Source organism: Cricetulus griseus, chromosome 4 (assembly GCF_003668045.3).
Source record: "Cricetulus griseus strain 17A/GY chromosome 4, alternate assembly CriGri-PICRH-1.0, whole genome shotgun sequence".
Lineage (NCBI taxonomy): Eukaryota > Metazoa > Chordata > Mammalia > Rodentia > Cricetidae > Cricetulus > Cricetulus griseus.
Genome location: NC_048597.1, coordinates 72,247,202 through 72,269,299, shown reverse-complemented (window position 1 = coordinate 72,269,299; position 22,098 = coordinate 72,247,202). Strand labels below are relative to the sequence as shown.

At 47.0% G+C, this 22,098-nt stretch overlaps 2 protein-coding genes across 2 annotated transcripts in view; one reads left to right on the top strand and one right to left on the bottom strand.

Annotated features, from left to right (window-relative positions):
- The first annotated feature begins 10,107 nt into the window (after positions 1–10,107).
- Positions 10,108–20,696, top strand: Ypel1 (yippee like 1). Its single transcript, XM_027413214.2, has 4 exons — positions 10,108–10,987; positions 14,869–14,912; positions 15,280–15,388; positions 18,091–20,696. The coding sequence occupies exons 1-4, from the start codon at positions 10,871–10,873 to the stop codon at positions 18,178–18,180; spliced, it is 360 nt and encodes a 119-aa protein (XP_027269015.1). The 5' UTR covers positions 10,108–10,870; the 3' UTR covers positions 18,181–20,696.
- The window catches only part of Ppil2 (peptidylprolyl isomerase like 2), a 29,846-nt gene continuing 25,865 nt past the window's right edge, over positions 18,118–22,098 (bottom strand). The window contains exon 21 of the mRNA XM_027413213.2: positions 18,118–20,878. The gene's annotated coding sequence lies outside the window, so the exon portion shown is untranslated. The remainder of the gene's footprint in view (positions 20,879–22,098) is intronic.

Here is a 22,098-nt window from a genome sequence, read left to right as displayed (position 1 = left end):
GTCTTCTTAATCACTGAACCATCTCTCTAGCTCTCTGCTTGAAATGTTTAATTCATACTGGACCCAAGCTAAATAGTAAGCTAAGGACCTTGCATCCATATAGATGAGACTACTTCCTGCAATCCCCAAAGGCTGACTCTTAAAGCCCTGATGTTGTGGAGGAATGTCATCCTCAACCTGGGGAAGTGTGTGTCAGGGAGAGAGGGGTCCATGGGATGCCCAGCCACCCACCAGCCCTTCAGAAGCTGCATTTTCCTTGGTGAATCTCATGGCCACCTTGTCTGTCTGTCTGTCTGTGCACATGAATGCAGGTGCCTACAGAAGCCAGAGGCCTCAGCTTCCCTTGCAGCTATAGTTACAGGTGCATTTGAGCCACTCTACATGGATGCTGGGAATTGAACCCAGGTCCTCTGAAAACGTGGTACACACTCTTAACGGCTGCCCCACCTCTCCAGCCCTGTTGTCTTTTATTACCTGTATATTATGTCTTCTTAAATACTTTCAGTTGTAATTTCTTCTGTATTGTTAAGCACATAATAGAACTGTACTGTTAGCAGAACATTGTAACTCAAACCCTGGTGCCCTCATGCAGGCTCTAGCCTTGGCGTCTCCACTCTTCTATGTCTTAGGTTGGAGATGTGTCTCTTGTGAACTGTGTCTATGGATTTTGTTTGCTGATGTAAACTGAAGCCTTGAATTTTTAGTGCATTTATGATTAATATAAACGTTGATGCATAATTTAGGTTTAAATCTTCATTTGTGATTTCTATTCTTTTTGTTGTTTCTCTCCTCCCTTGAGTGCTTCTAAACACTTTTTTTTTTGTCAATCCTGTTTCTCTTAATGGATTTGGGAGTTATACACCTCAGTTTTATTCTTACACAAGTTTCATCAGATACTACCAGATTTACCCTTACTTTATCAGATTCAAAACTTCGTTTATAATGACATTTTGGTTTCCAGTGGGCTACATATATGATGACTCTCCTAAGACCATCTGCCTAGTGTGCACAAGGACATCTGGTAATATTTGCACAACAATGAAATTCTCTGATCTCACATTTCTCAGAAATACATCTGTAATTATACAATACTGTCTTTGTCAGACCTCAAGGACTCTGGGCAGTTTCCACTTCAGCTCTCTTGACTTCACTGCACTGCTGTCCTCTGTTGCAGTCGGATCTCTTTAAGACTCAGCACGTTGTCTGTTCACATAAACCATTTTGTTTTCTACCTGTAGTTTTGAGTGGGAAGTTTAGACCATATGTAGAGTTGCTTTCTTGTTTAGAGCTATATCCTTGAACTTCCTTTAGTAATATTTTACTACAATAAAATCTTTAGATTGTGTAATGGTGTCATTTTGCCAATTCTTTTGTTTTTGTTAGAGGGTGGTAGGGAAGACAGAGGTTTTGCTGGGTAGCCCAGGCTGACCCAGAACTCAAAATCCTCTAGTTTCAGCCCTCAAAATGCTGGGACTAAAAATGTGAGTCCATGCCTGATTCTTTGTAAAAGTGAATTGGTTCTGTTCCAGGAGTTGCTGGGGTTTTGCCCATCTGACCCCATCCTGGAAAGACTACTGCATATAAAGCTGTGGGGTAACAGCTGATGTAAAATCTTTTGTTTTGTTTTGTTTTGTTTTGTTTTTGTGGTTTGTCTTTTGTTTTTTATTTTTGTTTTTGAGACAGGTTTCTCTGTATATCCCTGGCTGTCCTGGAACTCACTCTATAGCTGACCTCAAGCTCAGAGATCCCCCTGCCTCTGCCTCCTGAGTGCTGGGATTGATGGTGTGCACTACCACGTCTGCAAAGTCTTGTTGACACCTTCTTTTGCACTATTTGGGTTTCAGTTTGCTGTGGAAGCGTGTCTGGTCATCAGTTAGACCTCTCCTCCATTTCTGGACATGTTTAAGGCCTTTTTTTTTTTCTTTAGTTTTCTTCAGTTTCCTTGTTCAGTGTCTAATCATGATTTTTTGTTTTTCCTGCTTGGAATTTAGCCCAAATACTTCTTAAGTCTAGTGTCTCTTCAATTCTGGAAATTTATCATTAATTTCTCTGACTCATCTTGAGTTCTGAGTCTCTCTTCATCTTCATCTTCCTCCTGTTAATCCCATTGTATTAATGGTGTTTATTTCTAGTTCTGTTTATATTAACTCCTAAATCTGCAAGGTCATTTTCCCTCATTTGTTAGTTGTGTATCTCTGTGAACGGATACAGGTAAAGACTCTGTAAGAACTCCTTCCCATGTGTATGGCCTCAGATATGGAGTCTGTGAGTCTCCACTTGTCTTTGTCTGCCTCTGGTGCTGCTGCTTTGTTTTCATGACAACCTGGGATCACACTGAGCCATACCCTAGCCCACCTGGTTTGGTTTGGTTTGGTTTGGTTATACTGTACTCTGTTCTAATGTTTAAGATGACATTTATTATTTGATTGCTTGGGAATTGGGGTATGCCACAAGTGAAAGTCAGAGGGCTACTTTTGGGAATTGGTTCCCTCTTACTGCCATGAGGATCCTGGTGATCCATCTCAGATCACCATGCTTGGTGGCAAGTGCCTTTTCCCACTGGGCCATCTGGCCAGCCCATGGCTATATTGTTCTTCCCGTGGGGATTTCTCAAGACTGGAATTCATATACTTTCTCCAAACTAGATGTGTGCTTCTACCTGCCTCTGCCAGGTACCTTAGGGACTTGTAGCAAAAACCCATCTGCTGGGAGTCCCTGAAACCCTCTGACTGGTGGAATTGGGGGCTCTGAATCCACAAGAGGGCTGTGCTGTGATTACTGCCCCCATGGTGAGCACACCTGCAGTCAGCCTTCAGCCTGTAAAGAGAAGTCTATGGTGCTAGGTTCCGACAAATGCTTCCAGGGCAAGAACAACTCCCATGCTCAGCTGAGACTTCTGGGTTCAGCTGTGTACAGTGGTGTCTGGCTATTTATCATTGTTTTAGCATCACATTTTTGCTTTAAGGAAATGGCCCGAGTTGGATGTAGGGTACACCAGAAATCCCAGATACTTGGATGGTGGAGACAAGAGAACAGACTGTGTTGAAAGCCAACTTGGACTAAATAGAAAGATCATTGTCTCTTATTAAAAAAAAAAAAAAAAAAAAAAAGAGCTAGAGAGATGGCTCAGCAATTAAAGCCTTAAAGCCTAGATTCGACAACCAAAACACAAAGCAAAAAACCCCAAACCAACAAAACTTTCTTTAAAAACTATTTTATTTTGCCAGGCAGTGGTGGTGCATGCCTTTAATCCCAGCACTCGGGAAGCAAAGCAAAGGCAGGTGGATCTCTGTGAGTTCAAGGCCAGCCTGGTCTACAGGGTGAGTTCCAGGACAGGATCTAAAGCTACAGAGAAACCTTGTCTCAAAAAAAGAAAATCCAAAAACTATTTTATTTGGCTAGCATTTTCAGTACTCTCCATGACAGGAGGGTTGGTACAAATGTGTAATTGATCATAGTTTTAGAGTGGAAGTTAACTTTTTCTTCTCTTTCCTTTTCTTTTTTTTTTTTCTGTTGTTGTTTTCTTGAGACAGGGTTTCACTGTGTAATCCTGCCTGTCCTGAAACTTACTCTGTAAACCAGGCTGGACCTGAACTCTGCCTCCTGAATGCTGGTATTAAAGGCATGCATCACCACTGCCCAGTGGAAATTGACTTTTGATATATTAAACAGTCTATTTTTCATTTATTTTTTAAATGTATGAGTGTCTGTCTCTGTGTACACCTGCATATCAGAGAGGGCATCGGATTCCACTATAGATGACTGAGCCACCATGTGGTTACTGGTAATTGAACTCAGGACCTCTGGAAGAGCAACCAGTGCCCTTAACCTCTGAGCCATCTATCCAGCCCCATTTACTTTCATCTTTAAAAAAAAGATTATCTTTCTAATTATGTTATTTTGTCTTTTTTTTTTTCCAGAGCTGAGGACCGAACCCAGGGCCTTGCGCTTGTTAGGCAAGTGCTCTACCACTGAGTTAAATCCCCAACCCCTAATTATGTGTATGTGTATATAGTTATGTGTATGTGAATAGCCAGTGCCTATAGAAGCCAGAGGGGTTGGGTCTCCTGGAGCTGGAGTGGAGTTCTGAGCTTCCTGACACAGGTCCTGGGAACCAAACTTGGGCCCTCTGCAAACTCAGATACTACTCTCCAGACAGGGTCTCTTTGTATAACTCTGACTGTCCTGGAACTCGCTCTAGACCAGGCTGACCTCAAACTCAGAGATCCCCCTGCCTCTGCCTCCTGGGTACTGGGATTAAAGGTGTGCGCCACCACACCTGGCCTTCTCTTCATTGTTCTGAAACAGGTCTGTCATTGAACTGTGGGCTTTTCCATGGGTACCAGGGATCTGAATTCAAGGCCTCATGCTTCCAAAAAAAGGGCAAAGGCACTTTGCTGACTGAGCCATCTCCCCAACAATAGGTGTGCAGTACGTCAGTAGGTGTGCAGTACGTCGATAGGTGTGCAGTGTGTCGATAGCTGTGTAGCGTGTCGATAGCTGTGTAGCGTGTCGATAGCTGTGTAGCGTGTCGATAGCTGTGTAGCGTGTCGATAGGTGTGTAGCGTGTCGATAGGTGTGCAGCGTGTCGATAGGTGTGTAGTTAGGTTGCAGTGTGTTGACAGATTTTGTTTTTAGACTAGCTAGAATTTTCTTTTGGAGAACTTGAAACTCATTACTGAATGTACACACATATAGACATATGTGTGTTTATATGATACACACACACACCCATTCATCTGTTAGCTAAGTAGGTTTTCTGGAGTTCACAGCTTGCATGCGTGGGTAAGATGCAGCATTCAGCGCTGTACTGTCCATAGTGTACCTGACGAAAAGGGGAGACCATGAGAGGACGGCTCAGGAGCTCCACTGTCCCAGAACCATTGGGATTTCATTTTAGAGCAATGATCTCATTTGGATGTTGGTTTGCATCTACAAGTCCCCCACAGGTCACCTGGTCCCCAGATGGTGGTACTCTTTGGGAAGTTGCAGGGTCTACCTGGAAGAAGTAGGGAGGCCTTTGAAGGTGACATCCTCTTCTTGTTTTGGCTTGCGGTCTCTGCTTCCTGGTCCAGACTCCCATCACTAGGGACAGGAGTTGCTCTGCCGTCATACCCTCCCTGTCACAAAGAACCGAAATCCCTCGAAACTGTAAGTTGAGATGAACCACTGCCTTTAAGTTGTTTCTACTGTAGTTGTCCATAGTTACAGGGCTCTGGCCTCTGTTTTGGCTAACCAGACAGGGCAAGCACAGCTTGTCCCTGAGCACCTCTCTGCCAGGAGGCAATGACATGTCCACCTTACAGAGTTGTTTGTGGTCCCCACAATGTGTCATGTGCCATATACATGAACAAAGCATCAACAACTAATAGAAAAAGGGGCGGAAGAAGAAATCAACCACTTCAAGGCCAAGTTGAAGAAAATGAAGACAGGATAAGAATAACCTGTTAACCAAAGACCACTGAGGCTAGTGATGCTTCCTGTGAACCTAGCCAATTCCTTGCCTCCATCGTCTGCAAGGCCCAGTGATGTGGAGTCACGTGTAAGGAAGACATAGGCACCTGAGAAACCAGCACTGCATGCAGGTGCCACCAGCCTGAGTCTCTGAGGGGACCTCTTTCAGGCTGCCAGGTTGTGCAGCTTGCCTTAGAGTCTATAGAAACTTGATTGTGTGAATAAAACTGTAATGGAAATGAATGAGACCTCATGAAAGGGAAGACCCTGGAGAGTGCTGCCATAGAAGAGGACCCGTATCTTACAGAGTCTCCTGTGAGTGGCCAGCTGGAAGCAAATGAAAGCCCCAATCACATGCTGTCTTATATCTGCTGCACGGGAAGGTACACAAAATGTTGCCTTATCAGCAGATAGGATGAAGAGTATGAGGAGCTGTCCACTATTAGGTGTCCCTGACCCCTTCACTCCCAGGGCTAATCAGTGACATGCCTATTGTCTACAGAGACAAGCCCTCCATGGCAGCACTGGGCACTAACTAGACAAGCCCTCCATGGCGGCACTGGGCACTAACTAGACAAGCCCTCCATGGCAGCACTGGGCACTAACTAGACAAGCCCTCCATGGCGGCACTGGGCACTAACTAGACAAGCCCTCCATGGCAGCACTGGGCACTAACCAGACAAGCCATCCATGGCGGCTTTGCGCACTAACCAGACAAAGCCATCCATGGTGGCTCTACGCACTAACAAGTCTGTGGGCTGCTGCGCACCTACAAGCCACCATGAGCTCTCATGGCACAGTTGCCCAAAGAAACACAAGCAGCCACACTGTCATGGTGCTGTCTTCATAGCACAACTTGGAAGGCACAGTGGTGTCACTTAGGACCATATACAGGACATAGCTGCCACAATAGATAAACACCACCAAATTAGATAGTGTCTACATGGGGACTGTGAAAGGCACAATTACCCAGTGGTTTTGAATAAGACTGAAATGGAGCTGGGCGGTGGTGGCACACCTTTAATCCCAGCATTCGGGAGGCAGAGGCAGGCAGATCTCTGGGAGTTCGAGACCAGCCTGGGCTATAAGAGCTAGTTCCAGAACAGCCTCCAAATGCTATCTCAAAAAACCAAAAAGAAAAGAAAAGAAAAAAAAAGACTGGAATAGAAGGCAGTCTGGGACAACTTGAGAAGTTCTTCTGCCCCTAAAACACACTACATCTGTCTGCTGGAACAATGAGCTCTGCAGCTGGAGACAAAGGTGACGGAGTCCACTGGGTTAGTTCTACTAGGCCTCACGTCAGCTTGCCAACCGGTCCACCCCCTGTGGGTTCGACTGCCTTTCAGTGTATGTTCACATGTTTAAATGGATGTGTGCTCTGTTAGGTCTACCCTGATAACTCCATTTTAACTTCTTTACTCACTAAGCCATCTTGACAGTTCCTTTTCATTTTTTTAAGGACCCATTTGGAAGCTGAACATAGTTCATGCCTGAAATCCCAGCTAGTCCTTAGGAGACTGGGTAAAGGCTAACAGATTTAAGGCCAACATGAGCTATGTAGAAAGACAAGTTAAAAAAAAAAAATGCTGCGGAGTGAAAGGTCTTGGGTCTGGGTTCAAAGCAACACAGCATGAAGAGCATTAGCTGGATTGTTAGAAATAAGGTGTTTACTGGGAAGGTTGTTAGTGCTGTAGAGAAAACAGTCGTGGGGACTCTAGAGTGCCAGACCCAAGGGCAGACAGCATGAGGGAGGGGAGCTCTGAGAGAGGAATCAGACCCACATGGCAGAAGTAGGTCTCTTCTTGTAGCTCTCTGAGGATGGAGCCTGTAGCCAGGTCCCAGACAGGGCACAAGGAAGGATGGGCAGCTGCGTGGGTAGCTAGCAGTGCCCTGTAACTGCATCCTAACATCACATTCTTAAGGGCACAGGACATGCTGTAATCCCAGCACCAGAGACGGAGACTGACAGGTCCCTGTAGCTTGCTAGCTTAGCCTGACTGACAAGTTCCAGGCCACCGAGGGGCCCTGTTTCATGCGAGGAGGGCTAGTGAGATGGCTCAGCAGGTTAGTGCTCTTTCTGTACAAGACTGAAAATCAGAGTCCATCTCTGGAACCTACAGAAAGCCAGATGTATCACCCATTGTTTAATTGCAGCCCTGCTATGGTGAGACGAGAGCTGTGAGCCAGCTAGTGTGGGATATGCAGAGTGGTGGTAGAAACAAGAGACCCCCACATTAACATGATGGAAGGAGAAAAACCAACTTCTAAAAGTTGTCCTCTGACCTCTTCATGTGTGTCATAATCTGTGCATGCCCACACTCACACACATAAAACACAACAATAATGAAGTAAAAATGGAGGGGGGGTGTAGACAGCTCTGCAAAGGACCTGGGCTTGCTTCCAGCACCAATACCCTGCCATCTGTAACTTCAGTCCCAAAGGACACAGCACCCTCTTCTGGCAGCCACAGGCACTGCATGCACATTGTGCACAGACAGACATGCAGGCAAGCACTCCTACACATAAAATAAAAATAGACCTCCCAAGACAAAGACAGCTGGGTGACCTAAAGTTTGCCTCTGCTCTCCACATGCGCACACCCATACACATGCACGCCCATACACACATGTGCACATACATGCACACACACCAAAAATGCAGAGTACAGCTTGGCTCAGTGGAGCTCACTGGCCTAACATGTGCAAGGACCAGACTCCTGATCCCAGTGCTGCAAAGAAGCAAGACAGCATCTGCCTAGTGTGATGGAGTTAGTTTTCTCAACTGGCAAGTAATTATATTAAGGATTAGTCAGTGATGTTAGGTCAGTCACTCATGATTGCTGCCCTGCTATGTCATGACAGTTTCGGATCTGAGACCTGTCACTCAAGAGCCTTGTTGGCTGGTGCTTCATGAGTCCCAGAGCCAAACAATGTATTTGATGAAATGGTTTTTCTCCATTTTCTTTTTTTGTTTGTTTTTTTGTTTGTTTGTTTTGTTTTTTTTTTTGAGGCAGGGCTTCCCTGTGGCTTTGGAGGCTGTCCTGGAACTAGCTCTTGTAAACCAGGCTGGTCTGGAACTCTGAGAGATCCGCCTGCCTCTGCCTTCTGAGGGCTGGGATCAAAGGTGTGCACCACCACCCAGCATCCATTTTCTTAATTATTTACATGTAAAATAACCCTCTTCTGTCTGCTGGGCACCTGCTAGTTCATGAAACCCAGGCAAGAGATGGTGGTCCTGGATGGAAGCTATGTGGGACACCATTTACAGTCATCCTAGTAAACAAAGGACATTGCTGTCACCTCAGACCACTCCCGTCACTAAGCTCTGGTGGCTACAACTGATAGCTATCCCTCAAGGTGACAGACCGGGTGGAGAAAGAGGGAGCAAGGTCAAGTTGGGGAGCAATTGAAAACAGGCAAGAGGAGGTGATTCTGAAGGTTACTCAGCACTGTAACTAAATGTGAAATGGAGAGCATGACTGGATGAGGAGAGCGGCTGGCCTGTTCTAGGCTCCTGTGCTGTATGCCTTGCTTTCTCCACTTTCAAATCAGCAGTCTGAACCTGAGTTACTCCATCTAACTGTCATCTTCCTCAGCACTAAACAGGTGCCTAAACAGGTGCCATCCGCCAGTACTGCAGGAGGTGTGGCCTGATAACTGTTTTATTTGCACTAATAAACAAGTACCTGTGAACATATCAAATCATATCCATCACACCAAACGGAACCCCTCACTTGTGACCATAAAGAACACAGGGGACAGGGGGTTGTAGCAGGCACACTGACTCATCTGGTCACTTGGATACCCCTCAAGGACCAAACACCTCCAGCTCCGGTGCAGTCTCCCACTTATGGTGACTGGCACAGCCTGTAACCCAGGCCTGCCTGTGACAGCCTTGCACCTGGACAGTTCTACACCTATTGGTTATAAGGGCTGATCTGGTCCCTAGAGACTTTGTTTTTTGAGACAGGGTCTCACTAAGTAGCTCTGCCTGGCCTGGAGCTTGCTCTGTAGATCAGGCTGGCCTTGAAGTCAGATCCGCCTGCCTCTGCCTCCTGAGTGCTGGGACTAAAGGTGTGTACCACCACACTGGACCAGACCATTATTTCTGCCTATGAGTTCTCTGCCTCTGAATTCTGTAACTCAGTCTTCATGAGTCATTTTGAAACATGTACCTTTACAAATATTTTAAATAGTGTGGGAAATAGAATGTGTACTCTGGGAGGTAATATTAGCAGTTAAGATCAGAGAGCTGGGAAGATGGCTCTGGGGAAAGTCTTACTGTGCGAGCGTGAGGACATACATACACAAGATCAGAGTAGGAGAGGAGCTGGGGAGATGGCTGGATGGATAAAAGGCTTGCACAGGTGGGAAGGCTGACATTCAAACCCCTAGGACTCAAACAGCTGGATGTGGCAGCAGATGCTTGTCCTGGGGAGCAGAGAAAGGATCCCCAGGGCAGCCAGTCTAGCCAAACCTGAGTTCCCAAGGTGGCCTGGCAACTTGCCACACAGTCCTGAATTGAATCCTTAGAACCACAGTGGAAGGAGAGAACTGACCTCTGAAAGTTATTAATTGCCCTCATGTGCGCATGTGCACGTGCATGTGTACACACACACACACACACACACACACACACACACACACACACACACACACAGTGATGACTTTTTCAAATGTGGTAGAGAATGGTTGAGAATTACACCAAATACTAATCCCCAGCACATGTGCCACACACAAACACATGCACATACATACATTGCAATCCTCATCTATAAAGATTAGAATAAAGAACCCTTTAATCGGTGATGAGCAGACTACCAAGTAAACTCAAGGTTACTTGACACTGTGCAGCCAACACCCTGCTATGTTGTGCAGAGGCACAAATGTGCTTGCCTCTGTTTGTGAAACACGGGCCCACAGCATTAGCTGCACATGTAAAGACTTAGCTCTTAGAGGAGACTGAGGCAGAAGGATTAAGACTAGTCTGGGGTACAGAGTGAGACCCTGCCTGAAAAAAGCAGAACCTCAAGACAAAAGAGATCTTGGGCGGAGGAGATAGCTCAGTGACCGGCTTGTGCTTCCTATGCACAAGACCCTGGTCTTGACCGCCAGCACTGCAAAATAGGATGGAAGGGGTTAAATCTTTAGCTTTTAGGCCTGCTCCCTGTTCAGATTATCTGAGCCCTAACATACCTCCTCACGTGTCTGCTGCTTTGTATAAACCAGAGCCTGTCTGATTTGTTTGCAGGTCGCACTGTTTTTCTCTTGCCCCAGTGTGTGGACACTACCACACGTCCTCCAGACCAGCAACGGCTCTTGCGTGTATTTTCCAGTGTTTCTTTTGTCAGAGAGTCCGACAGAGCCATAGCTCCTCCAGTGCTGGCCTGGAGCTGAGTGACGAGCGCCCAGCAGACATGGTGAAAATGACCAAGTCCAAAACTTTCCAGGCTTATCTGCCACACTGTCACAGAACTTACAGCTGTATCCACTGCAGAGCCCATCTGGCCAATCACGATGAGCTCATCTCTAAGGCAAGTGATCTGGATTCAAAACTGATAAAACAAGGCTCGAACGCCTCTAGTCCCAGCACTGGGAGGATCTCTGTGAGTCTGAGGCCAGCCTGGTATACAAAGTAAGACCCTGCCTCAAAAAGAAAAAAAAAAAGTCATAAGGTAATGACAGGCAGAACTGGTTGGGAATGACAGGGCTTTGGTGACTTGGTGACAACTGCTGTTTGCCAAAATCTGTCATTTGAGCCAATAAGTAGTGAGAGTCAGGGACCATATACGGCAATTTTTCTGCAGCTTGCCAGGAATATCCATCATGGGAAGGGTCACAAAAGAAATTTGAGAAATGATTTTGACATTAGCTGTTTAGAAGATTGCTAGAAAAGGAGTGGTTTGAAACTTACCCATCGTATCAGATAAGCATTTCAAGTTGGAAGATGCCACAAATAAAACTCTTAAAAGCACACAGACTCCCAAGAGGTACAAAACCTTCACCTTAGCTGGCGATAGTGAGGGTGACTTTAGCTTTGTGTCCCTGCAACAAGGATACCTAAGAAAATCAGCCCATAAGAAAAGATGGATTTGTATTATGGCTTCAGAGGTTTCCCTGCATGACCAGGTGTCCCTCCTCCCACAGTAGGAGCAGGTGGCAGAGGAGGGTGGAAAGCAAAGAGGAAGAGACTGGTGTTGCAGTGGCCTCCGAGGTTTGCCTAAGGTGACCTAACTTCCTTCCACTGGTCTCCACCTCCTAACGTTCCCTTGCCTGCCAGTAACAGCACATTCAGGATCCAGTGACAACCATGGCAAATGCTCTGCTTTGGTGGGCTTTCTGCTTAGGGCTTAGTGAAACCGAGGAGCCCATCTCATGAGAGTAGATTCCAGCATGCTGGGAACTAGAGCCACCTCCATAAGAGCTAGTTCACCAGTCTCTGGGCGCATATTTATCACTTAACAAGGAACTCTCTGATCCACAGAAGCCCCTCCCTTCTTAAAAAAATGGTCTCACTATGCAGCCCAGGGTGACCTCGAACTCAGAGATATGCCTGCCTCTGTCTCCTGGATGCTGAGATTCAAGTTGTGCTCAGCACATCTGGCCCCTCTGCACAGTGACTCACGGGTGTGCTCCAGCACATCTGGTCCCTCTGCGCAGGTGACTCATGGGTGTGCTCCAGCACATCTGGTCCCTCTGCACAGGTGACTCACGGGTGTGCTCCAGCACATCTGGCCCTTCTGCGAGGTGACTCACGGGTGTGCTCCAGCACATCTGGCCCCCTCTGCGCAGGTGACTCACGGATGTGCTCCAGCACATCTGGCCTCCTCTGCGCAGGTGACTCACGGATGTGCTCCAGCACATCTGGCCCCCTCTGCGCAGGTGACTCACGGATGTGCTCCAGCACATCTGGCCTCCTCTGGGCAGGTGACTCACGGGTGTGCTCCAGCACATCTGGCCCTTCTGCGCAGGTGACTCACGGGTGTGCTCCAGCACATCTGGCCCTTCTGCGCGGTGACTCATGGGTGTGCTCCAGCACATCTGGCCCTTCTGCGCAGGTGACTCACGGGTGTGCTCATGTCTCCAGTCATCCCAGATGACTTGTGCTACAGAGGAACTGTGTCTCCTGAGTCATCTCTCTCCGGCTGCCCTTCATAAACTTCTGTCACTGAGGAAAGCCCTGTGGAAAGCAGAGGGCTTGCAGAAGCTACAAGCAAAGAAAGAATTTCAGGCTGAGGAGTGTGTAAAATGTCTAGAGATGAGTGTTAGTTAAACTGAAAAGTGAACATAGAGTAATACTAAATTGCTTTAGGAGATATTCCTTTTAAGCCTGAACTCTGTATTTTATTTATTTAGTTTGTTTTTTCTCTGTGCAGCCCAGGCTGACCTCAAATTCAGATCCATCTGCTTGCTGCTCCATGTTCTATATGGGATTAAAGACATTCACCACTATGCCTGGCTGAAATCTGTATTTTAAAATCAAACTCTGGGACATAGCAAGGTGGCAGAGAGCTTGTGAGGTGCCCAGCCTCATGTTTCAAGACAAAGTCTTTCCCTAAACCTGAAGCTCTCAGATCCAGCAAACCCCAAGGATCCTCTTGTCTCCTCGAGGCACTGAGATCACAGGAGGGTGCAGCTATGCTCAAGGTTTTTTTTGCCCGGGGCGGGGGGGGGGTGTCAAAACAGTTCCTTTGTGTAGCACTGGCTGACCTAGAACTAGTTTTTTTTTTTTTTAAGATTTTATTTACTTATTATGTATACAACATTCTGCTTCCATGTATATCTGCACACCAGAAGAGAGCACCAGATCTCATAACGGATGGTTGTGAGCCACCATGTGGTTGCTGGGAATTGAACTCAGGACCTCTGGAAGAGCAGTCCAGTGCTCTTAACCTCTGAGCCATCTTTCCAGCCCCTAGAACTAGTTTTGTAGACCTCCTGAGTACTGGAATTAAAGGTGTGCACCACCACTACCTGACTTTTTCTTAAAGGTATTACAAGGATGCATGTTTTGCCTGGTGCCTGAGGTCAGAAAGGGATTGAATCCCCTGAGACTGGAGTTATAGATGGTTGGGAGCCACCATGGGTACTGGGATTCAAACCCAGATCCTCTGCAAGAGCAGCCAGTGCCCTTAACTGCTGAGCTACCTCCAGCTCCATGCTTGGCTTTTAACATCTTTCAAGATTTATGTATATGTGTGGGAATATTGAGCCCCTGGGTGTAGGTGTCTTCAGAGGTCAGAGGTATCGGATCCCCTGGAGCTGGAGTTGCAGGGTTGAGAGCAGCCCAAAGTGGCTGTGGGGAATCCCCCTCCGGTCCTCTGTAAGGGTGGTGTGTACTTTCAACTGCTAAGTCATCTCTCCAGCTTCCCTCCCCCATTTATAGGTGGGCTTCACTGCTGGGCCTCAATAAACCATGGCTCAGCCTCCCAAGTAGCTGAGCTACAGTCACAGAATGACTTTATTTCCAGTTTTTCTGAGGCAGGGTCTAGCCATGTAGCTGGCTTGGAACTTGCAATGTGGGCCAGGATGGCCTTAAACCATCTGCCTCTGCTCCAGAGGACTAAATTACAGACTTTTTTTCCTCTTTAATGTCACTAAAAAAGTACAGAAACTTCCACTTGTCCCCTAATACCTGAAGATAGTGAGGTAATAAGGTGGCCAGAGAGATGGCCCAGTGTTACAAAGTGCTTACCACTCTGCAGAGGGCCTGAATTGGGTTCCCAGCACCAACATGATGGCTCACAACTTCCTTCAATTCCAGTTTAAAGGGGTCTGGAACCCTCTTCTGACTTCCAAGGGCTCATTCATGCATATAGTGTACATCTTTTCACCCAGGCGCGCACGCAAGCATACATAAACACACACACCACACACACACACACACACACACACACACACACACACACACACACACACACACACAGTTTAAACAAAGAGGTGAGAAAAGAGCCTCTTTGTTTATTTGTAGGGCCTCTAGAGTCCCTGAGGACAGCCATGTAAACATACAGAGCCTACTCTACTGTTTAAAGTTGATTTGCTATGACTTTCTCTTAACTGTTATCCAGGCCAACCTTGAACCCAAGATGAAGCATTTCTCCTACCTGAGTGTTTGAAACTGGGGCTGCAGGTGGTCCTAGTGTGCAGCTCTGGTGTGCTGTGGATTTGTAGTGCAGACGATTGCATGATGATGCCCCACCCTCTTTCTGATGACATCTAGATGCAGAATTGTTATTTGAAGTTGGGAGGCAGTGTCTTTTGTGACCTGACTCAGAAGATGTCCAATCCACGGGGCTTCAGGAATTGCACTTGTGGGGGTGACTGGTAGCCTAAGTGACTGCACCTGCTCCTCCCAGAAAGCACAGCTTCTAGCATCTTGCCTGACCCCCTGCTAATACCTTCTTCTTCTTTGCAGTCCTTTCAGGGGAGTCAGGGGCGAGCCTACCTCTTCAACTCTGTGTGAGTACGTGCTGTCACTAGTGTGCCTGGTTCTGTCCCTTGGCCTGCTTGGTTGTTAGGAGCTGGGGTTGTAACTGAGCTGCACAGTGTCTTGATCAGCTGGGAAGAATCTAGCCTACTGCATCTGTTTTGAAAGCACAGTTGTTGTGTCAGAGAGTTGAGCCTCCAAGCCTGACCCTTTAAGATTGCCTTGGTGGGCTGGGTCTGGCTCAGTAGTAGAGCAATTGCTCAGCATGTGTGAGGCCCTAGGTTTGATCCTGAACACCATAAAGACATAAAAAAAAAAAAATCCCCTCTTGCTAAAGTGGGGAGGGGAAAGGGGGCTGGGCAAGGGGACCTCCAGCACAGTCACCCTGTGTTTTGACAGGGTGAATGTGGGCTGTGGCCCCGCTGAGGAGAGAGTCCTTCTAACTGGGCTGCATGCAGTGGCCGACATCTACTGTGAAAACTGCAAGACTACCCTCGGGTGGAAATACGTGAGTACCTGGGCCTGGAGAGGGATGGTAATATCATTCAAACACTGCAGGTTCTCATGGGGACACAGCTCAGCGGGTAGTGCTTCAAAGGTATGCGCAAAGCCTTCTGTCCCCACAACTTCATAACACCTGTCATGGAGCCAGCCACATGGCTCAGTGGGTAAAAGTGCCTGCCACCAAGCCTGAGAGGCAGCCTGGGTCTGACTCCTGGATCCACACGGGGAAGAGAGAACCAGATCTTGCCACTTTTCCTTTGAGTGCCACAGCACACACATGCATTCCCGTGTATGTGTGAGACAATTGAACACTTCTGTGTGCATGATTGTGTGTGTATGCGTGTAAAGCACACATTTCTGTATGCATGTCCCTGTGTGTATGAAGTACACAGTTCTGTATGCTTGTTCCTGGGAGTGTGTGACATGCACACATCTGTGTATTCTCATGTGTGTGTCATTATACATGTGCCTGTGTGTGTGTGTGTGTGTGTGTGTGTGTGTGTGTGAAGTATACACTTCTGTATGCATGTTACCATGTGTGTGTGACATGCCCACTTCTGTATGCATGTTCCCATATGTACACCTGGAAGCCAGAAGCTGATATTCGACGTCTCCCCAATGTCTGCTTAGTTTGCTAAGGCAAGTGTTTTCCCAAGTGCAGAGCTCATTCTGAGCCATTTGGACCAGGGATCCTATCTGCCTTCCAAGCTCTGTGACTGCAGGCAGCTGCCATATCTGGCCTGCTCTTACATGGGACTTAGGGAACCAAACTGTAGTCCTCATGCTTGTGTGGACAGCATTTTATCCACTGAACAATATTCCCAGCCCTGTGCTGTTTGGGTTCTGGATTCTCATAGGACATGGTGGTCTGCTCTTTCCTTGAATTCCTGAGTCTTCCAAACTCCTCATGAACTGCAAAGAGCCAGACACAATCCCACAAAGCACTGACTCTGGGAGACCCATCCCCTCACCTGGTTGGCCCTGTGTCTCCAATCCCTCTCTTGTCCTCCCTTGTAGTGAGAGCATGCTGCTCGCTGCTGATGCACCTGCTGGGACTCCTGTACCAATCACCAGGACTCATCTCAGACAATGTGTCCCCAGCACCTCACCAAGCCACATGCTATAAAATGCTAAGGGAGCGTTCATGGTTGTACACCATAAAGGGTCTGCTCTTGGGCTGGGAAGATGATTCAGTTGGGAAAGTGCTTGCTATACAAGCAAGAGGACAAGTTCAGATCAGTATCACATATGTAAAAGGCAAGGTGTGACAGCATATGTCCATAACCCCAGTGGTAAGGAGGCAAACAGGTTGCTGGCCAGCCAGCCTAGCCGAATTAGTGAGCCCTAGTTCAATGCAAGGTCTTGTCTCAAGTGAATGGGTTGGAGGATGGCTCAAGGGCTAAAAGCACTGGCTACTCTTCCAGAGGTCCTGAGTTCAATTCCCAGCAACCACATGGTGGCTCACAACCATCTGTAATGAGATCTGACACTCTCTGGTATGCAGGTATACATGCAGGGCCCTCATACATGAAATATAAGCAAATATAATTTTTAAAAATTTGCCAGGTGGTGGTGGCACACGCCTTTGATCCCAGCACTGGGATCTCTGTGAGTTTGAGGCCAGCCTGGTCTCCAGAGCGAGTGCCAGGATAGGCTCCAAAGCCACACTGAGAAACCCTGTCTCAAAAAACCAAAATAAAATAAAAAATAAAGTGATAAGGGGACTGGAGACATAGGGCTCAGCAGTTAAGAACACTAACTGCTCTAACAGTTCAATTCCCAGCACCCACATGGGGCAGACAGCAAACAAGTTCCAGGGGATCCAGCACCTTCTTCTAGTCTCCATGGGAACTGCATGTGCATGATGCATAGCTATGCAAAGGAGACATGCAGGGTTACACCCATAAATAAAATAACATCACCATCAAATCAAATAGAGTTGGCAGGGTGGCTCAGCAGGTAAGATCACGTCTGCACAAGCCTGATGACCTGAGTTCCCTCCACAGAACCCATGATGGAAGAAGAGAGTCCCAACTGCTGTCTTCTGACCACCATAGTAATAATTAATAAAACTTAAAAGTGGAGGGTGGGGCTGGAGAGATGGCTCAGCGGTTAAGAGCACTGACTGTTCTTCCAGAGGACCTGAGTTCAATTCCCGGCAACCACATGGTGGCTCACAACCACCTTGAATGAGATCTGGTGCCCTCTGCTGGCATGCAGGTAGAAGACTGTATAGATTGTATCCATAATAAATAAATAAAATATTTTTAAAAAGTGGAGGGCAATCAAAGCATCAACCTCTGGCACACACACACACACACACACACACACACACACACACACACACCAGCCTCACTTGTGAGCAGTTGTCTATTCCCATTACTCTCCTCACACACACACAGCCACTGCCAAGTGAACGGTTTGTTTGCTGCTGGGGATGGCACTCAGAGCCACAGGCATAACAAACAGCACACAAGCTGCAGCCCCAGAAACAGGTTTGAGTTAACATTGCTCCTAAGTGTGACAAGCCATTCAAAATCACTCTGTGCTGACCCACGGATCCTCCTGGGCCTGGCTCAGTGCCCAGCTCAGAGTGTCTGGGTGGAGATGATAATGCTGCAAACTCCACTGTTTACCAAGACTATAATAGAACAGGAAATAAAAGTGTGTCCTGCCTGAAACTTTCTCTCTACTTTTCCCCTCAAGGAACATGCCTTTGAGAGCAGTCAGAAATACAAAGAAGGAAAATTTATTATTGAACTTGCCCACATGATCAAAGACAATGGCTGGGAGTAGAGCGAAGCGGTCCACTCCTGTCCAAGTACTGTTATGAAAGATGAGTGTGACGAAGGCCTGGCTTCTGGGGACAATACTTCTTGAACTTTGACCTCACGGGCCAGCCCAGTTCAACACTTGGAGGCCTCTCTCTAGGCTGTTTTCTGGGTAAGGTGTCCCCATCTGAGCCCCCTTCATGTACACTGTTGTTTCTGGAAGTTTGCATTCTTTTTCTACCTTCTTCCATTCTAGAGAAAGAATTAACCAACTGATGACTCACCTGCCTAGTTAATAACTGTACGCCTTCACCATAGTTTGGCTGTGTTTCCACCAAACCTAAGTCCCTAAAAGCACAGAAAAAGGGTCTCACACAAGCAAGACATAGAGGCCACTTAAGAATCTTCCAGAAATAGTCAACAGATTTACATGTAAAGCATATGGCTTTAAAACTGAAGGCAGCCACTGGTAACATGTTAGAGAAGCTAAAGAAGAAAGGCTCAGTGTGCTTTATTTAAGCCAACATCCCCATTCCCTTGTGTAGAAAGCTTGTGACTAGTGGCTAAGCATTCTGTCCCTAGGCCTACAGAAGGCTGCCACTGAGGTGACCCCCAAGTACTGCTACAGCACAGCAGCTCATATGTGGGGCTGGTCCCTGTCATAGAGCAGCAAGCTGGGGTTCACTTTATCCCCTGGATGTACTTGAAATACAATTAGTCATGCATGGAAACTTGAGAACTTGAGATTTTCTGTGATAAAAGAAGAGTTATCTTAGTGTGGGAGCCGCCTTTCCTTCCTGGGACCACCTCATGACCTGACAGGGAGGGATCTGGGCCATCCCCCAGGCCCTACATCTTACAGATTTTAAGTCGCAACCTGAAATCCTCCACGCATCTACAAGGAGTGGCCAATTAGCAGAAGATGGAGGCCAGAACCATTCCCAGATAAGTTTTGTGTTTCAACTTTCTGTACTGAACACAGGGCAGAAGAGCAGAAAGGCGGCCTGGGAAGGCTAAGCACCTTAAGCTGGGAAGGCAGCATGGCAGAAAAGTCGCAGCTGCTGCCTGGGGTATGCTTAGTCCAAGAGCAGTTTCTAGTCCTTTGGACTCCCAACCCCAAACCTAAGCCCAGATCCTCTGGCCAGCACAGGCACTTCTTCATTTGGCTGCTCCAGCTCCCTGCTCACTCCAAAGCCTACATTTTGGAGCCATGTCTTTACCCAAGTGTGGAAGCCTGGTAGTACAAGAAATGCCTAGGCAATGTAAGACATGTTTGCATGGTCTATGAGCCTCTATGCCCAGTCCTGGCCGAAGCTGCTTTCTCCCCAACTATGTCCTGGTTCCCTCTAGACTAACCCAAAGCAAGGTTACTCTACCCAGTAAGGTAACTTCTGAAGTCCAACATAGGCAGCTAGTCTGTGTGAAACCTAGCAGGGCCCATACTCCATCCTTGTCTAGAATGAACACTAGCCAACAGTCAACACCCTGGCTAATTCTCAGTACTCTTGCAAGTGGGAACTTGGTAGCTGAGGCTTGAGAGACCAGATGTCACCATCAGGAGGAAAGGTGAGGGCACTCTGAATATATATATATATCCCCATGAATGCTTCACTTAAATTGAAGAACCCAGAGTCCTCCTGACCAGTTTTTGTATATACTAAGATTATATCTACAGCTTTTTATGTTCTGGGCAAGCTTTCTGCCCTTCTACTTGAGCACTTTGTATTGTCTTTTGTGACAGCATTGATTGGAAATTTTTTGCTAATACTCTTTATGACTTATTTCGTATTGGGGGGTAATGGATATCAACAAAACTTTTATGGAGTTTTTTGGATTTTGTGTTGGCCTTCTGTGATATATAAACTTTTTAAATCAAAAGAACTGACCATGAGCTGGCTTCAGGGGAAGTGATGCAAAACCACAACCAGATGTGCTGATAAACTGTGAAACGATCCCACCTTCTTCAGTTTCTACAGTATCGTTCTGTGACTATGTAGAAATGTTTTCTTCAGAGCACTGGGAGGTGACTGACACCAGGTCACAAACGCCACCCCGCTTTAGAAATGTGGGTTATTTTGTTGCTGTCTTGTTAGCATAGTCATAGTATTTTTATACTTAATGCTTATTCTTGATGGCATCAGTCGGGTATTTGAAAAGCTCAGAAATGAGATTTTCTTTTTCTTTAAAAAAGTCCTTTATTTTCTGATGACCTCATCGGGCAGTTTTCAAAATCCAAGTGTCATTACTGCCTAAAAAGCTACCATTTAAGCTCTGTACAAGCGGTGGGAATGCAGGCCCTGGCAGGGCCTGTTCTCTATCCTGAAAGACAAGAGCGGAAGAGGATGCAGCTGCCCTTGGGACAGGTATAGGCTCTAGGTAAGGCTGACCGGACAGTGACCTGGAAGCAACTGGGAATTCACCATGAGTAGCAGGACCAACAAGCTCAAGCATACAAAGCGTCCTTGGTCTCCCTGTCCCTGGCAAAGCTGTCGCCCTTGGTAGCTTGTCTGTGAGGAATAGAAATAAAGCTGCTGTTGTCAACAAGGTTTCCAGAGTGTGCGCTGTCTTGGAGGTAAGGCCTCACCGTGCAGGGATAACCACACTTTCTTGCAGCATCCACTGGGAACAAAGGATGTGTCAAGGTTTCAGAGCCCTTGAGGACCCAGGCTTCTGGGAGCTTGGTGCTTCTCTGACACCACCTTGTAGGGGCTTGTAAGTGTGGCCTAAGAAAATACGAGAATACAGTCAGACACTGCTCTGTCTGTCCAGAGAGTCCTTGACTCTCTAGCTCTGGACAAAGTCTCACCATCTACCTCTTTTGGTTTTTGTTTTTGTTTTAGGGGACAGGTATGTGGCCTTGACTGGCCTAGATGTGCAATGACTTCCCAAGACTGAGACTATAGATGCAGTGTCACTGTGTCTGCCCCCGCCCATGACCTGCCATATTGTGAGATTATCAGCTTGCCTACAGCAGAGGCATCAACAGAGGGTCCTGAAAGGGTAGAGGAATGCAGGGTGGAAGGACAATGTGGAGTCTGAACTGACACCCACAGGCAGGTGGCTTAGTGGGCTGGAAAAGTGCAGCTGGCCTGTGAGCAAGCCTCAAAAACAGCCAGTGATGAGCAGCAGTCACACCCTGAGATCATGCAACAGCTCCTGGAAGGGGTTGAGGGGGAAGGCAGGGCAGTCAGCATGGATGCAGTCTCCTCCCATAAATACAAAAGGCTTAGACTATGGTTTTAACATCAGAGTTGAAAAGAAGTACAAGGCTACAAGAACTTCTGAGATTTTGTGGATACAAGGTTTGGGGCAAGATAAGAAAAGAATAAGTTACTTAAATGTGACCCCCTAGACAAGCTCTCATCAAGTGATTAGCGCCACAGAATACATGATGCTGCCTCCAGAGGGGAAAATCTGCCCACACTTAAGGTAAAGCAATGAAGAACAGATGGCTCTAAGCTGTTTGGACATATAAAAGCCAATGACAAGACAAGATTTTTTTCAAGGTAGAGACAACTGTCCTGGAAGCAAAAGGGGTTGGTAAGTCAGGCACAGCTCACACCTTTAATCCTAGCACTTGGGGAGGTAGAGGCAGGTGGATCTAGGAGTTCAAGGCCAACTTGATCTTACAGAGTGAATATCAGGACAGCCAAGAATATACAGAGGGTTCCTGTCTCAAAAATAAGGAGTTGGTGACTGTCAGGAGAAAGGAGTCAGCAGGGAGGCCACCTCTTCATGGGGGACCTTGTGCTGTCATCACAGCTCACCAAGGTATGGCTGGTACTGAAAGCAACTGAGAGGAGAGGCCACTGAGCATGCCTGTCACTGCCAGTGCTTGTGAAAGTGGTGTCAACAGAAGGAAGCCCATGGGATCTTGTCAAAATAGCCTGGGAATACAATCCTCAGGATCCAAACCAGGGTCTGAGAAGCAACCTCCATCTCC

Bases quoted from the DNA above. Each gene is read 5' to 3' on its own strand.
- Ypel1 (XM_027413214.2), top strand. From the start codon at position 10,871: ATGGTGAAAATGACCAAGTCCAAAACTTTCCAGGCTTATCTGCCACAC. The intron at 14,913-15,279 runs GTGAGTACGTGC...GTGTTTTGACAG, and splicing joins GCCTACCTCTTCAACTCTGT to GGTGAATGTGGGCTGTGGCC. The intron at 15,389-18,090 runs GTGAGTACCTGG...TTTCCCCTCAAG, and splicing joins CTACCCTCGGGTGGAAATAC to GAACATGCCTTTGAGAGCAG.